Raw genomic sequence first — 18,249 nt, 5'->3', positions numbered from 1 at the left:
TATTGCTTTGCAAAAGAACATCTCATTAATTAATTATTCATTTTCTTTCTTATTCAATGATTTTTATTTTATTATAACTCATAATTCTATTTATGAATATTTCGACATCATGGATAAATACTTAGCATTTTAGGTGAAAAAAAATGTCTTTCCAGTCATTTAACTTCAAGGTTGCAATTCTTGGTTTCCTCTATTCTTCTGGACAATGTCAGGACACAAGTCCTGCTAGTGTGATATAAAGGATGAGATAAAATGTTGGCTAATCTAATTAAAATGCGATATTTATGATAGGTATGTCAGGATTGACTAATTAAAAGCGAAATTTCCAAAGAGGCAAAATTTAATTGTCAGCATACATTTTTTTCTTCTTGAATGAAGAATTTGTGACGAATTTGTTGAAACATTTTAAAAAGTAAAAATAACTTTAAGTACTTTTTTGTCTGAACCCAGTGTTCTAAAAATCAATAATTTTATTTTTCTGAAAAATAAAAAAATATTCGATCATAATACATCAGTACAAAACCTTGTAAGAGTAAACCAGACACACCCACCATATTTAAAATAGTAAAATGGGCATTTTTTTATTTTTATTAAATTATAATGTATAGTTTTTATGTTAAAAAAAAAGTATAGTAGTTTTATCCAATAAGTTATTTTTAAATAGTGTTAAGCGGCATTTTTAACAATTGAAAGACATTTAAAAATCATAAAATCAACATTTAAAATCGAAATAATCATTTTTTTTTATTAGTCATGTCTTGATTTTTGTCAATTTTTTCCTCACTTGAAGAAAAGGCTATTTCAAATCTATTATTAAATTACATTTAAAAGAAATGGATAAAAGCATAAACATTTTGTAATATCAATGAACTAGGAATCATAGGTTATGACTAACTTTGGAAGAATCATAAAACATATGCCACTTAGCATCATTTCAAAACATTTTATGAAATAATCATTTCTATTTTTAAACTTCACTGATTTAGATGTTATTTTATATGAATATCAGTGCAAACACAGTCAAGGCATATTTCTTGTCAGTTTTGACAGGTGCACATTTGTAATAAGGATAATATAGAATTAAATAGACTTATATTACTTATGCAAAAAGAAACTCTTAAAAGATATGCCAGAGTTTATGAATAAATAAATAAATTAGAGATAAAATCTGATTTTACTTTATTTTGTTTACATCAATTTATAAAATTTTCGAAGCAGTTTTTCAAAAATAATATTTATGACATCGCAAACAAACTATATATAGAATTAACTTAATTTAACTTTCCATTGCATTAATGTGGAAGAATTTATAAGTAAAAAGCACAAATGAGCTTCATACAGTGAAAAATACAAAAACAACTTTTCTATCACACCAACGTATATCTCAACAAATTTTGGTGAAGGTACAGGCGTCACTAGATCATCTTGCCGTTGCTTGAATCCACTGCATCACGTAAGCAGGCAGAGCCTTCAGGAAACTTTGAATCAGACGATCGAAATCAGGCAATCAATTTAACTCTTTTCAGGTAACGTGTAGGCAATGTGGGCGTGAGACTCACTTGCAAAAAAAGAGGAAATTCTCACTTCTTAAATTCTCACTTCTTAAATTCTCACTTCTTAAAGCAGCAAAGATGAAAGAAGTCCCCTGCGGTTTGCATCAGCAAGGGAAAGCAAGATGTGAAATTGTCTCGTGCTGAAAAACCAACAATGTCTGACGGACAGGAAATGACATTTGAACTGAAGGCGATAAGCAAGTTGTCAAATGAATCAACTGTCTAAATAAATGAGAATTTTTATGCATAAGTAAACTTTCCTACCCTTAAGGCAGGTGGCAACAAGGCTTCAAGTTTGGAGCACTACTTCATGGAAGCAATAAGGATATTGTGTCTCAAATGGAGATAAAATTATGAATTCAGTTCAGAGTTAGAAAAACAAAAACAAAAATTATAACATTTAATTCTCCAGATTGTCCTCCTTTCCATTTCTACCTTTGTTGAACATTTATGCTTTCTTACTAACCAGCCCAAATAACCTGCCCATCTCATACCCTCTCTTATGTAAGGGATAGTAAAATGTAACCTATAATTGTATCCATTAGACCAATCTCGAACACACAAATTTAAACATAAGGGCGAGAAAATAAAACAAATGAAAAAAAGTACCTTAGTGTTTGGAATAAAATCAGCATCACATGGTGGTCTGGTATGGTTTAAAACTTTGGCATCTTTAATTAAGGTCTTCATGAGAACTTCGTAGTTGTCCTTTTTCATTCTGAGGAAGGAAGAAATTCTTATAACCAGAAATGTTAAGGCAAATCTAAATCTATCAACAATTATAAAAGCATATATTTACATATAAAAACACATTTAAGGGTTAATAAGTTTGCACCAGTGTAACGTAGTAATTATATCAAAGACACACAGAGGACAGGAAAAACTCGACTCAGTCTTGTTTTTTTTTTTTAACAAAAGCCTTTATAACGTTTCTGAATTCTTGAGATGAGGATTAATTATTCGTATTATTTGGATGCTTCGGACTACTATTCCCATCTTGAGTGTGATTTTCATAACGTTTTGGTTGATGTAACCTTTGACCTTTTCCAGTCAATTGTAAAAAGTGATATTCTCCTGAAGGTTGAAGGTTCAAATCCTCAGTGTGGGCAACCAAAAAATACAACTGTGAATTATTTAGGACCTTTAATCATATATAAAATCTAAAAATATAATCTATATAAAAGCCAAGTACGTCCAAGGATGGAATACTGTTGCCATATCTGGGCAGGAGCTGCTAAAAACAGCCTATCATGCCTTGACAAAATAGACTTTGTGGCTTAGTGGGGGATGCCCTTTTCTCTACCCTGCAACCTCTCTCCCACAGAAGAGACGTTGCGAGCCTATCCTTGTTTTATCATTATTTCCATGGCAGGTGCTCCTCTGAACTCCAATCTCTGGTCCCCCCCTTGCCAATCTTTCACGAAAAACACCCGTCTAGCTGAATCCACTGTGAAAAATTTCCCCCACTCTATATCTGTGCTTAAATCAAAACGTGGATTCCATAAACAAAGCTTCTTTCTTAGAACTGAACGCCTGTGGAACTCTGTTCCGTCTGCCTGCTTCCCACCGGACTACAACTTGGATGTCTTCAAGTCCAACGTTAACAAATTCCTAATGAACCGCCCCCTTAAGTAAACACTTCATCAAATCTCCACACTAACGTAATGTACTTGCAATAACCCTTATCCCTGGGTGGCTTCAGGGCCTTGATAAGTGGTGATCATTTTGTAAAAAAAAAAAAAAAAAAAAAAAAATCAATTCATGGCTGACAGAGCATGCTACCCCCATGAAGTAAATAAAGGGTTCTGTTCAAAATTCTGTCCAAAGTTCAACAGAAACATTCCCGAGTTCAACAAAATGCACTTGAATGAGGTCAGAGGTTACATCGACTGAAACGTTGTGAAAATCACACTCAAGATGAGAACAGTAGTCCGATAAGCCTTTGTATTTGGTATTTCCAACAACATTTTTTCTAAATATTTAGTCTCTCGAACACGTGCTTCTCTCATTACGTCTCTAACACCACTTCTCCGCACACCCTGGCTTCTCCAGCCACACATCCTTTTGTCTTTGATGTGACATCACTTTGCGCAGCTGGCTTGGTCATTTGCATATCTTTTTACAGCTTCTACTCCCAGCATTAGCAGGTCTATTCCACCAGGATTTACTACAACTCATCCCCTTACCTTATTTGTTGGCTCACTTACTTGGTTCGTTGGTTGTTTTTGTTTTACGGCATATCAACCTTTTTTGGGTTATTTAAAGCCGAATCCAAAGATTTTGAAGGAAAATTTTTTAATAGAATATATTTATTGTTTTCATGTCGGTTTCTATTTAACCTATAGTTGGAACCCTAACAGGTACTACCACTCTGAGTCAGAATGAACCTGAGAGCAATGGTAATTAAAGGGTGGTTCCACACTCCCCAAAGCCTGCAAGCTGGAGCCTCACCACTGGATATAGTTTAAGGTCATATCCAGGACCAGCTCACTTGGCATTGAACATGTGGTCACTGAAGTTTGTGTGCACTCTGGCTGGATTTTTTAGCGATAATTAAATATTCAGTATTAGTGCCTAGGTTATAGAAGAATTAGTTTTCCCTAAAAAATATTGCCCCTATTTTTAAACAAATAAATATATATTTATTTTCATTTTACTTTTTAAAAAAGTACTCTACATAAACGTGTTTCGCTGCTCTACAACTCATCAGCATAGCTTGACTGTATTAGGGCTTGAACCATAGGTTCTATAGTTAAGTGTGTATACTGTTATGCTACAGGCCCCTGCTATTATTTGCTATCTTTTATCACTTTTGAATTTAAATATGGGTGATATTTCTTGATCTCCTTGATCGCTAATACCGATATATTTAATTATCACTAAAAAAAAAAAAAATCAACCAAAAAATTATATATTACTTATTATTTTATGTATCCACATCAAATTTTATAAGATATAATATTTTATGTATCAAGTTTTAGTATTCACTCCAACAGTGCTCAATATGCAAGTACAGCTAGGTAGTCAGTTATGAAAATATATATGACAATTAAGCTACACAGAATTTTCTGTGTTTCATCCCTGTATGGCTTAATTGCCATATATACTTTCATAACTTACTACTACTTTATATATATATATATATATATATATAATTATATTCAATATATTGACAAAAACTTAGCACAGGGCTTGTACCATGAAAAACAGAAATGGGTATCTGCATGGGTAATAATCGAAAGATCAGCAGCCACAATGTAACCAGCAACTCCTTAAATTGCGTGATCATTTGCAGGTTGACCATAGCTTCTAGCAGCTTGTTTTATGGCCCAACAATCCCCCCAAAAAATGTAGCTTTCTAACAATTTAGCCAAAATCATCTTAGCTAAGCTTCTAGGTTTTTAACAAAGTACTTTCTGTAGAATTGGTGTGAAGTAGAGGTTACACATCACATTTTAGTTGGCATCCATGTTAATATTGAGGATGAGGTCACCAAACAACCAACTACAATTTATTGTTCAAAGGATTGTGTAGATGAAACATGTCACCAACCTCTGAACTCTCTCCAGATGCTGAATATGTCAAACAAGATAACAGGATGAAGACTAAAGATTATATTCCAGAACGAGTCACACCAGTAGGAGTTATAATGAATATTGCATGATAATTATTAATTATTAGCGGTTATTCACGTCCTTTGAAAGTATTATTTAGTAAGATTAATAATGAAAACTTCAGAAGAATAAGCAATGCAGTAAAATATTTTTTTTATTAAATCAAAAGCATTTTTTTTCCAAGACTTTCAGTAGAATTTTTTTTTTTTTTGTTTACATGGGGGTCATCACTTATCAAGGCCCGAAGGCCAATCAGGGATAATGGTTATTGCGTGTACAGTAATCAATGAGATAGTATTGTAGTAATCATTAGTATTGGGGGTTTTGATAGTGTCTTACTTAAGGGGGCGGTTTGTCAGGAGTTTGTTTATGTTGGACTTGAAGACATCCAAGTTGTAGTCAGGTGGGAAACAGGCAAGCGGCAGAGAGTTCCACTGGCGTGCAGTTCTAAGAAAGAAGCTTTGCTCATGGAATCTACGTTTTGATTTAGGCACAGATAGAGAGTAGGGAAAATTATTGACAGTAGTTTCAGCCAGACGGTGTTTCTCGTAAAAGATTGGCGAGGGGGGACGAGGGATTGGAGCTCAGACGAGTACCTGCCATGGAAATAATGATAAAACAAAGACAGGCTCGCAATGTCTCTTCTGTGGGAGAGAGGTTGCAGGGAAGAGAAAAGGGCATCCCCCACTAAACCACAAAGTCTATTTTGTACTCTGTCAAGGCAGGATAGGCTGTTTTTAGCAGCTCCTGCCCAGATGTGGCAGCAGTACTCCATCCTTGGACGTACTTGGCTTTTATACAGATAGAGAATTGCATCAGTAGTGAGATATCTTCTGGAGCGGTAGAAGGATCCCACCATTTTCCCAGCGTCCCTATCAACAGATTTGATGTACGTGTTCCATTTCAGATCAGGAGTAAAGGTCAAACCCAGAAGCTTGTCAAAACATGGAGCCTCTCCAAGACAAGAGTCATCCATTTCAATTGATGCCAGATGGGGATCAGAGCGTTGATGATGTAAAGATAGAAGCTTGGTTTTGGATGCATTAAAAGTGACCAGCCACCTCTCCCCCATTGTACCACATGCTCAAGATCAGAGGAGAGAGAATTAGAGAGAACTTTGTCATTTATGGCCTTTGGTGTGTTGCCATAGATGGTTGTGCCATCAGCATAGATGTCAACGAATGATTTTAGTATGTGTTTTGGGAGATCATTTATGTAGATCAGGAAGAGAGTTGGGCCCAAGATGGACCTCTGAGGGACTCCAGCATTAATATTGTGGGCCTCTTCTTTCTGCCCATCAACCATTACTCTTATAAACCTATCAGAGAGAAATGATTTGATAATTGAGAAAACATTTCCAGTAATACCATAGCTGGAAATCTTGTGAAGTAGGCCCTTATGCCATACCTTATCAAAGGTCTTCGATATGTCAAGAGCAATTGCCCTGGAAAGGAAACCTTTGTCAAGAGATTCACTAATCCTATGTGATATAACCGTTCACTAATCCTATGTGATATAAACGTTGCAGTAGATCTTGCAGAGCGGAAACCATATTGCATGTCACTAAGAAGGTTGTTTCTGTTGAGGTGGGTGACTACTTTTTTATTTAATATGGATTCCAACAACTTACTCATGACACATAGGAGACTTATTGGTCTGTACTGAGATCAACGCTTAAAAAGTTTTGTAAGTATGGGGGCAAGTTCTGGTTGGAGCTTTTCAGCACTATAACTGGAATGCCGTCATCATAGAAATCATAGAAAACTTTATAATTTGAAAGAAAAAGAACACAAATTATAAAGTTCTATGATTAGGGTGGATTCTACCAAAAGTATAAAAAAAAAAATTTTTTAAACTGATTTTCATTTTTCATTTTAAAATAAAATGATTTTACAGCATTACTCGGTTTTTTAAGGTTTTCATTATTAATTATAATTAATTATTATTAATAATAATTAATTATTATTAATAATAATTACTCTTTTTTAAATAAAATTTAACTTGTACAAACTTAGATAATGATATGCATTTTAGTATTAAAATATGACAATTCTTTTCAACAAAACTGATTGAGATTATGACATAATAACGGAAAAATGTTATACATTTGGTTACAGACACCAAAGCTCTATTATAATAAGATAGAGAAACCACACTAGATGCTTAAAAACAAAACAAAGAAAAAGAAAACATTATTTTATATGAAAGGAAATGCTATTTGACACAAAAGGCAGTTACTTACTTGTCAACATCTTTCAGCTGAACGTTAGGTAAAGTCATGAATGAATGCTTCTTGAAGTAAACTTCCTGGAAATATGGATTCATGTTGATTCCCTTGGATCCAAAATGATATGTGCGTGAAATGTCAGGAATTATGCACTCACGATCCTTGCGGATAAAATTGGCCCTCATCCACATATCCCAATCCCATTGCTGCACGAGAACACAACCATCATGCATTAGTTTGCTATCAAAGGATGCAAAGCATAATAACAAAAAAAAAAAAAAAATGATTATATTTATGATCCGTACCTAGAATTGTCCGAAAAAAATTTAGAAACATAAGAGACTTCGTTTTCGTCTTCCACCACTGAACTCCATGTTAGTATTTTTATTTTAATTTTTAACTATCTATACATATTGTTTTCTTTAATAAAATTTATAAATAATAATGAAGATTTAAACATTTGTATTATTTCAATACAAAAAAATGAACATTCTTGCATCAGTACATGCATGCGAAGGTGAGGAGCTTTATTGAGATGTGGAAGGTGTCTATACATAAACACTGGAAAGAAAAGTACTACTGTGCAAGATAATTGTTTTTGTAAATAAGAAATTGTTTTATAAATATCTAACATGTAAAATTCAACTGTTTTATCTTTATGTCAAACTTATAAAGCTATGCATCTGGCACATCCATATTTGATTTTGACTATCTAGTCAATGGCATCATTTATCTTTCTGTTTGTTATTGTAAATGAAATTCCAGTCAAAGAGGAAAAAACCGACTCACAAAATAACACCATCAGTCTCTGATGTTACAATTCTTTCTGACAAACAGTATGGATTTAGGCAATCTTGTTTTATTACAGATATTATAAGTCATCTCTGAACGCATATATTATACACTGGATATGGCAGATAAAGCATATCACATATTCAAAGCTTTTGACAAGCATGAAGGTTTTCTCAGAAAAATTGATTTGTACCATATTACTGGATGAATATTTAATATAATTAATGATGCAAAACAGCAATTGAAGCACATGTTCCCACATGGAAATTTTATAGCAAATCCCACTCTCTCCAATGGTTCACTTCTATTTGTGCAGCTACAATTGCTCAAAAGCAGCATGCTTATCCGACACGAGTCCAGTACAAATAAACAAAAGTATATAGAAGAAGGAAATAATTGTAACAGTCAAATAGTTGCAGATAGAGATACTGAAATCACCAACAAACGCATTGAGTCGTAGAAACTAGGAAATCATGATTTCTGGAAAATTCCTAATAGTGTAGTAAATAATATTCAACCAACAATTCCTCTTCTTTCCAACAATCACAAGGTTGTTTACATGGCAACAGAGAAGGCTAACCTGCTTACCTAACTGTTTGCTTCCAACTCTACTTTAGAGCCAACAAACCATTTCCTCCCAAATTTCCCTTTGCAGAGAGAAGCCAAACTTGATGATTCGAAAATCACCTCTTTTCATGTTCATGATATCATAAAAAACCTAAACACTTTGAAGGCATGTGAGTCTGATATCATCCCTGTTATACTATTAAAAAATGCCCCACTGATATTGCTTGGGTCCTCTCCAAATTCTTTAACAAATGCGTAGCCAAATCTTGCTTTTCTGACTGCTGGAAAACTGCTTCTGTGTTACCAGTTTTCAAGAATTCAGGTGAAAGAACTGATCCACTCACTTATTGCCCCATTAGAACCCCCCCCTCTTCGCCAAAAGCTTTGAATCCTTAATCAATCATGCACTAGTCTATCACCTCATAGATGCTAAACTTCTTTCCAATAAATGGTATGGATTTAGGCAAGCTCGTTCTACAGTGGATCTCTGAACATATATACCACGCACTGGATAAGGCATGGGAGATTAGGGTAGTTGTCTTAGATTGATCTAAGGCCTGTGACAGGGTCTGTATTACTCGAGGAATACTTAATATAATCAATTCCTTCTTAGACAGTAGAAAAATCCAGGTTGTTCTTGATGGTTGCACATAAAAATAATACAATATAAATGCAGCTACACCACATGGGTCGATCCTGCAACTTTTATTATTCCAGATATACATAAATAACCTCCTTGATAAAACTGTCACTAAGATAGGTATATTTGCTGACGACACCATGCTCTATAACAGACATGATGAAAAACGAATGAATACATCTAAAGCAATGGCTGAAACCTTAGAGAAAGACCTCTAGTGTTAGTGGAATGGGAATGTAAATGAATGGTAACATTTAATGCTGCAAGATCAAGATTTTTCTTTAACATTTACAAGAAACCTTCACAACCACCAATTGCTATGACTAAAAATATACTACATGAAAGCTCTTTGTTCAAACTCCTTGGCTTAACATTCATGGGCAACATGAATTGGAACAAATACATTGAGGACACTGTCAAAGTTACTGCGAGGAAGGTTGACTCTCTCTACCATACTAGAAAGTTGTTCACCTGAAATCATGAGTACATCATACAGATTTTCTTGTTTTTAATAGAGGGGGGGGGGGATTCTGTGTAAGAATCAAAAATTATTTTTATAAGCTTTGAAAATCTAAAACATATCCCCTCCAAAAAAAATTGTATTTGCAATACAAATAACTGGAGTAAATTTTTAACAAGTTATATTGCTCAGGATTCTATTAACGTTCATTTTTATTTTGCTTTTTTATAATTTTTTTTTTTTTAATTATTATGCTGTTTTACCGTCCAATTTTTTTTTTTTTTTGTACAGGAGTAATTTGAGTTTTTTTTTTTTTGTTTTTCTTTTAAATATTGATATAATTTCCAGTAAGTTAAGATTCTTTTAAATATCTCATCTGAACGCTCCCAATATTGTCCATGCAATCCCTTCATCAAATCAAAAAACAAAAAAAAAATTAATTTTCAGACTATTTACATTATTTTCTTAAATGATTTGACAATTTATTCCAATAAGTCTTCTTCTCTTCATGAACAATGTTAAAGAAATAAAACATGCAGTCATTTTTTTCAAGTTCCATTTTTTTTTTTTTTACTCTTATTCACTTCATCCAGTAAATATCTCACTGCTGATGCAATTCTCTATCTATATAAGAGCCAGGTACGTCCAAGGATGGAATACTGTTGCCACATCTGCACAGGAGCTGCTAGAAAGGACTTGTCCTGCCTTGATAGAGTTCAAATAGACTTCGTAGCCTCGTAGAAGATGTCCTTTTCTCTTCCCTGCAACCTCTATCTCACAGAAGAGATGTTGCGAGTTTGTCTCTGCTTTATCGTTATTTTCATGGAAAGTGTTCGACTGAGCTTCAATCCATGGACTCCCTCGCCAAACTTTCACAAGAAACACTCGTCTAGCGGAAAACACTATGAATAATTCCCCCCACTCTTTATCTGTGCCTAAACCTAAATGTAGATTCCATGAACAAAGCTTCTGTCTTAGAACTGCATGCCTGTTGTGGAATTATCTTCCGTTTTCCTGCTTTCCGGCTGACTACAATATGGTTGTCTTCAAGTCTAACGTAAACAAGTTCTTGATGAGCCGTTCCATATAAGTTAACAAATTTACCGAATTGATTACTACATTGTCCAATTTCTACTGTACACTCTTTAACCCTTATCCTCGAGTGGCCTCTTGGCCTTGATAATGTGATGCCTGTGTAAAAAAAAAAAAAAAGTCACATAATCCAACCAATCATCTCTAAAACTTAAACCTGGCAACAATTAAAAAATAGTTTTATACTTAATTTGACAAAATTCCCGCTACTTATGTTTACTACGCTATAATCACATTGGCTAATGTATACTCATTAACCCTTATCCTCGAGTGGCCTCTGGGCCTTGATAAGTGGTGACTCCTGTGTAAAAAAAAAAAAAAAGCAAGAAATATCGTTAGTTGGACACAAGCGGTTACTATTTGGAACCATGTATACAGAGAACTATGTGAGGAGCTAAGCAGCAAGATATTTGTTTGCATTACATTTAAACTTCTGCATGTTACTGCAGTTGTGTATCAAAACGGGTATATATATGATATAAAGAGGTTTTGAAACAGCATTAAATGGTTATATGTAGTATACTGGGAGGTGTATATAATGAGCGTATATGTTTGTCTTATATCCAACTATTCATTTAAAAAACTATATATACATATTCCAAAGACGAACTAGAGGTTTCATTGTATTGAACTAGCCATCTGTGGCTGATATGAAATCAATACAACTCCTCAACATCAGTGGAAAAGCAAAACAAGTGAAAAATCAACAGAGAAAAACCTTTTTCTCTGTTTATTTTCCATTTGTTTTGTTTTTACAACGAAACTGCTAATTCGTCTTTGGAATAGGTATATATAGTTTTTTAAATAAATATTTAATGAGCTGAAAATACAAATATTTATTTTAAAAAACTATATATACCTATTATGGGTGTCTATTTAACAGCTATGTGTTTCTATAACGAGTAAACTTCTGAGTGTTAACGTTCTGATATGTGATTTATCTCGTGTATTCTCTATTGGGTGTTGATGTGTGTTAACATGAATTAACAGTTTATTAATACCGTTGTCGGTTGGAGCACCAGCAAAAACATACCTCAAATCTATCTTCCATGCATCCTGAAATTAAAAGGTGCTTCTCTCCAAATGTGAAAACGCTCAGACGGGAATTATATTTTAATATAATAATTATTTATTCCTTGCTGGCTTCTTTTTCAGAGTTAGCACGTTTGTATAAGATTATATTTTTCTAAGTCACCCCCTTCTGACTTCCATGGATGTCCAATCATAAAAACCCATCTGTCTCTAATGTGTTGTGTATCGAATCTGAACTCCCACATAACTACATCTCAAAATCTATATTTTTATTATGTCATCACTACACATAGCCTAAAGACCATTACTGGATTTTGTCACATATATTTGCTTATATTATGGTTAGCTTAAATTCCATGTGTAAAATTAACATCAAGTTAATATTCCTGACAACTATTAAATGTAAATATTTACACCTTCACATAACTTTTTACATCTTTAAAATATTTCTAACAATTATACTTTTACCAATAGTAATAATCGACTATTATAATTTCATCATAATAATCGATCATTTTAATAGTCTACGGAAAAACACTGGAAACTAACAACATAACACAGTCAGGGAAGCAGGAAACAGGAAGGGAATTTCAAAATCAATCAGTTCAAGGGAAGAAATTATTAGAGTAGAAGGCTTTCTAGCATCTAGTGACCTCAATAGTGAAGAGGTGGGATTTTGCTGCTTGATGGGTTAGTCAGGGGTATGTACACTGAGGAGATGCAAATGGTATGAGTTTATCAGAGCACATTCCATTAAAGTATTTGTAAAACATGCATCATTGCATTAATGGGATGGGGATTGGAGTTTAGTTGATAGCACAGGATCTATTAGATTGGAGACTTTTTTTTTTTTGGACTCTGTCTGAGGGAAAGACTAGTAGTAGATATACCAGTCCAGATACGGTAACAATACTCTATGCATGAGTGAATGGTGTCTTTATAGAGATATAGGATACTCTCGGGTATGAATAATTTTTTTAGCACAGTAAAGGAAGCTCATCTTCTTTGCAGCAGCCTTGGCAATGTCCTCAATATATTTATTCTAATTTATGTTGCCTGTGAATGTTAAGCCAAAGAGGAATCAAAACTTAACAGAGATAAAATAACAGACAAAATCAAATTGGAAAATTGTTAAAAAAAAAAAAAAGTTATTACATATTTTTCTTCAATAAGAATAAATATGAATCAATTACAAACAAGAATACACAAGACATTTTTGTTTACGTGTCCAAGCATCTCTATACAAAGATCTGTTAATCCTGTCAATTAGTCTGCTACTTGAAATAGTATTTTCATACTAAACACCCTAATTGAATCTGTAACAATATTCCTTCTTGTGTTATGACAACAATGTAAGTGGCGGTACCATAGAAATACCTTTTCTGGTGTTGGCCATTGAGGTTCCAATTCATCTTTATACAATTTCCGTTTCATCATCCAACCAAGTCCTGGCATTGTCTCAATGCGATACAGGAGGGAAGGATCTTTGCACGAATGTTCATAACCCTGAAAGAAGAAAAATCTGAAATTGATCTGATCTATAACAAAATCTAATTTCTGGTTAAAAGGGTTCACTTTATTGAATAAAGCAGAAATTACCAGAAAATTTTATTGATTCTTAAAAATGTGCTAGGCAAGTTGAAACTTCAATTTCATCGATATAAATTTCAACAAAGTTTACTAAAAAAATCAATTAAAAAGTGAATCAACGAAAGATGTATCTTTTTTTCTATATATGTTCAAAAGCTTTGGTTTGTCTCATGCCATATGACATTTTTTTGTGGTTATTTAATGCTAACACAATATATATATATATTGTAGTATACAAGTAAGACAGCCAGACTTCATCCTCATCAATCGTTTGACTGTATGTACATTGGATGTACATAGAGGATGAAATCCAGTACAAACTCCACTACACAAATTAAACAAAAAGAAAATGAATATTAGCATAATCTGTATTATATCAAGTACTGTTTTCATCTTGAATGGGGTTTTTTTTTTCACATTTCAGCAGATGTAAACTTTGACCTTCCTCAGGTGCGTCTTGTTGAACTCAAGAGTCTGTACAGAATTTTAAATCTAACCTTTTATACAAAGTCATTCCAAAAGAAAGGTGTCATATTATTTTTTAACTCAAAAACTAAAATGTTGACAAGCTACGCACACAGGAGTGGTACCATTAAAATAAGTGACCTTTTGTGCCCCAAAATTTATTTTTCTACATGGTTACCACCTTTCTCAGTGCACTTTTGTCAGCCTCTTTTGATACCTCGGTTGTAAAAGTCCAGAGCGCACTTTGTCACTCATATCTCTGTCGCAACTCTGAAATCAACAAACCCAGCTTCTAACTGTGCTAACATCAACTGCATCTACTTCGTAAACATTTAATAATTGTCGGTGAATATGGATCCGTTCAGTTTTTCTTGCATGAAGGAATTCAATGACACATCTCTACTTCTGATACATATCCAGTTTGCTTTCTTAGAGTCTCATACTGTCAATATCTGCAACAGAGAGATGAAACTTTTAGGTCATAAGTTCAGTTATAACAACAAAATTTGCTATCCCTCTGATCCATTCAAGTGGAATAAAAAATAGGAAGCATTACTTTTGAAACATCCCTTATATAATCCACAAGAGTAGTTTACCCTCATTTCATCAGCCACGACTGGTTAGAACTCTTAATTTTTTTTTTTTTTTTTTTTTTTACACTCATGTTCACCTCTTACAAGGCATATCACCACTTGGACGTAAGGGGCTATTATTTGGGGTCATGTCTAAGAAAGATTAACAAGATTTTTGTTTATGTTACATTTAAACTTCTGCATATCAGTACAGCCAAGGAAGCAGGTAGCAGGAAGGGAATTCCAAAGTCTAGCTGTTCGAGGGAAGAAACTATTAAAATAGAAAGCTTTCTGGCATTTAGGGACAACAACAGTGAAGGAGCGAGATCTTATTGCTAAACAGGTTTGTCAGGGATATGTATATTGAGGGGGTACAAGTGAAACGAGTTCATCAAAACACATTCCATTAAAATATTTGTAAAACAGGCACAGTGATGCAACATTGCGGTGATGAGACAGGGGCTGGAGCTTAGTTGATGAAGTGGGACCAATTAGATTGACAACTCTTTTTTGAACTTTATCTAAGAGGGAGAGACTAGTGGTAAATGCACCATCCAAGATGTGGCAACAACACTCCATGCATTGGCGAATGGTGGCCTTGTAATGGTACAGGATACTCTCAGGGGTGAGTAGTCTTCTAGGTCGATAGAGGGGACCCACCTTCTTTGCAGCAGCCTTTGCAATGTCCTCTATGTATTTGATCCAGTTCATATTGCCCGCAAATGTTAGGCCGAGGAGTTTGAAAGTAGAATTCAAAGGTAGGGTGCTATTTGTTATGGATATAGGGGGTTGGAGAGGCGTCTTGTAATTGTTAAAGGAGAGCTGCTTAGTTTTACTAGCATTAAATGTTACCATCCATTTGTGGCCCCATTCCACTATAGTCTGGGGGCCATTTTCTAACAATTCTGCCATTGTCTTAGATTTATGTACATCTGTTCTTCCCTCATGCATATTATAGAGCATTGTATCATCAGCAAATATACCCATTTCGGGCATAATATTATCAGGGAGGTCATTTATAAATATCAGGAATAATAATGGTCCAAGGATCGACCCCTGAGACTCTCCCGCATTAATGTTATGCTGCTTTGATGTACATCCGTCAATGACAACCTGTATGCTTCTATTATCTAAGAAGGATCTAATTATATTTAGTATACGTCCAGTTATACCATACGATTTAATTTTCATTAGCAGCCCTTTATACTAGACTTTGTCAAAGGCCTTGGATATATGAAGGGCTACAGCTCTGGCTTCGCCCGCCTTATCAAGTACATGGTAAATGCGTTCGGAGATGACTTAAAATATCTGCAGTAGAACAACATTGACAAGCAGTATGGATTCAGGCAGAGAGAAGATTTGTTTTTGCAAGGTGGTGAACTAGTGCTTAATTAATTAAGGTCTCAAAGATTTTAGCAAAGAGTGGGAGAAGATTAATGGGGCGATAATTGAGAGGGTTTGTTCTTTCACCAGAATTCTTGTACACTGGTACCACAGAGGTCATCTTCCAGTTATTAGGGAAGCAAGATTCAGCAACGCATTTATTGTAGAGCTGGGAAAGTATCAGGGCTAGCTCAGCTGAACATTTCTTAATTAGTAATACAGGGATGAGATCAGGCCCACACGCTTTTGAGGTGATAAGTTTTTTATGATATTGCGGACATGAGAAGGAGTGATTTTTACATCATCTAATGTGGCTTTAGTCCGCATAGGGAAATTTGTGAGGGAGTTGTTTGTTGGCTCTAAAGTGGAGTTGGAGGTGAATCGCCGGACAAGCAGTTCCGCCTTCTCCATTGTAGTGCATGCAACCTTCTGGTTGTTGCTCAGTGGGGGAATTACTGATTGCCCTTTATTCACTATACTAGTATAGATTTTCTAGAAATCACAAATTCCGATCTTTTGTGATTCAATGCGTTTCCTGATTATTTCAGCATGCTTTCTTTTGGCTGTTGCTAATTCACTCTTACAATGATTTCTAGCATCTACAAATTTTTGCCTATTTGTATTTGACTTATGACATACAAACCGGCGGTATGCGTGCTGTCATTGTGCAATGGAAGCTGCACAATCTGCAATGAACTATGGGGGTGAGTGGAGCTTTCTATAATACTTCCGTGTGGGAACATGTGCTTCAATGCCTGTTTGCACCATTCAGTTGTCTCATTGGTACATTATTCAGCAGGAAGAGAGACGATATTGGTCCATGGGGCATCTCGGATGTGTTCTCTAATGATTCCCAGTCAGCCCTGTTGTAGTACCTTGTTGTTTTGAGCAATGGTTCCTCACCTTGAGGCTAGGATTTTAATGTGATGTTAACTGATACCACTATGTGGTCTGCGTTTCCTAGTAATATTTAATTGTATTCTTAGTAACGCCTGTCCTAAGGATTGAACCTTAAACCACCCAAAAACTACAAGGCTGCAACTTAGAAGTGATTATTATTTAACACTTATTAGTTTTCTGAGGATTGAAGATTTAGAATAAGTGATGTTAAAATGATAATTACAAATTACTTCTATCTTCTCTCAGCTTCTGAATTCAACAAGCTGCACCTAAAGAAGGTCAGAGGTCACATCAACCAAAATGTGAGAATAACATTCAAGATGAGAATCTGAATAAACCAAATGATTTATCAATCTTCATCTAAAAATTTGCAAACAGAATATTCTCAGATACATAGAATTTATATTGGCTATATGAACAATATTAAATAGTAATGAATTGTATGTGACTGTATAAAATAATTTTACAAAAATAATAGAACAAATGAAGGTAAATCAATACGGCTTACCTGGTCATTCCAAGCGGAGATGCAATAAATAGTTGGATCTTCATCCAATAGATGCATTGTCTGGCTAAAGTAACTGTGAGCACATAAAAATAGACAAAAATGCATTTGATATTATCAACCTAAATGTCTCTCAGATTTTTTTTTCTCGTGTTATAAGGTACAAGTTAAAAAATATATATAAATTGTTATAATTTGCACATAAGAAAATGTAACATTTTCATATGCACACACACATGAAAGCATTTCTATTTTTGTTTTTTAATCTTTTAAATCAATTATACTTGAGGCACCCCAGAATCAGAAACAACAAATAGATCATTTAGAGGTGGTGTTGTGGGGAGAGGGTGCACATAGATAATGAACACCTAGAAGGTAATGTAGAGATTAGAGATTACTGTCATAGTTTCCCCCAGAAACTTTCATATATATGACTTCAATTCAATAGAAATCTGATATATTTTTTTAGGTTTTAAGAGGGTTATGCACTCATCGGCCCCTAATAGATGCACATAATTATTTGAGAACACTTCCATTGTTTTCTCCGGTAAATTTTACATAAGAATACAATTTTAGATTTCATGCAGATTCTCTAATTTTTCTTTCTATAGGAGGCATACAAACATCACACAAACACTGAATTTTTATATATATATATATATATATATATATATATAATGGGTTAAGAAATTCCAACGAAAGAAAGATGTATATTTAAATAAGGGAGTAGTCACCAACAATGTGTATTTTTTAACATTATTTTATTATTCCGTGTCTTGGTTTTTCATTGAGAATTATGTTTGGATCATTGTAATAATGTTTTTAAGTCATTGAAATCGTTTTTACGCGCGTTTCAG

The 18,249-nt window shown here is 34.2% G+C and overlaps 1 protein-coding gene across 2 annotated transcripts in view; it reads right to left on the bottom strand.

Moving 5' to 3' along the window:
• The window catches only part of LOC145288037 (protein O-linked-mannose beta-1,2-N-acetylglucosaminyltransferase 1-like), a 185,293-nt gene that overhangs the window by 9,247 nt on the left and 157,797 nt on the right, over positions 1 to 18,249 (bottom strand). For both annotated transcript variants that reach the window (XM_080136052.1, XM_080136053.1), the window contains exons 14-17: positions 17,396 to 17,468; positions 13,355 to 13,483; positions 7,410 to 7,600; positions 2,163 to 2,271 (exon numbers count right to left, since the gene is read on the bottom strand). In XM_080136052.1, the coding sequence (XP_079992178.1) occupies positions 2,163 to 2,271; positions 7,410 to 7,600; positions 13,355 to 13,483; positions 17,396 to 17,468 (502 nt within the window). The remainder of the gene's footprint in view (positions 1 to 2,162; positions 2,272 to 7,409; positions 7,601 to 13,354; positions 13,484 to 17,395; positions 17,469 to 18,249) is intronic.

Source organism: Euprymna scolopes, chromosome 11, assembly GCF_053919585.1.
Source record: "Euprymna scolopes isolate OS-2025 chromosome 11, ASM5391958v1, whole genome shotgun sequence".
Classification (NCBI taxonomy): domain Eukaryota; kingdom Metazoa; phylum Mollusca; class Cephalopoda; order Sepiida; family Sepiolidae; genus Euprymna; species Euprymna scolopes.
The sequence above is the reverse complement of the archived record's forward strand: the minus strand, read 5'-3'. Positions and strand labels throughout refer to the sequence as shown.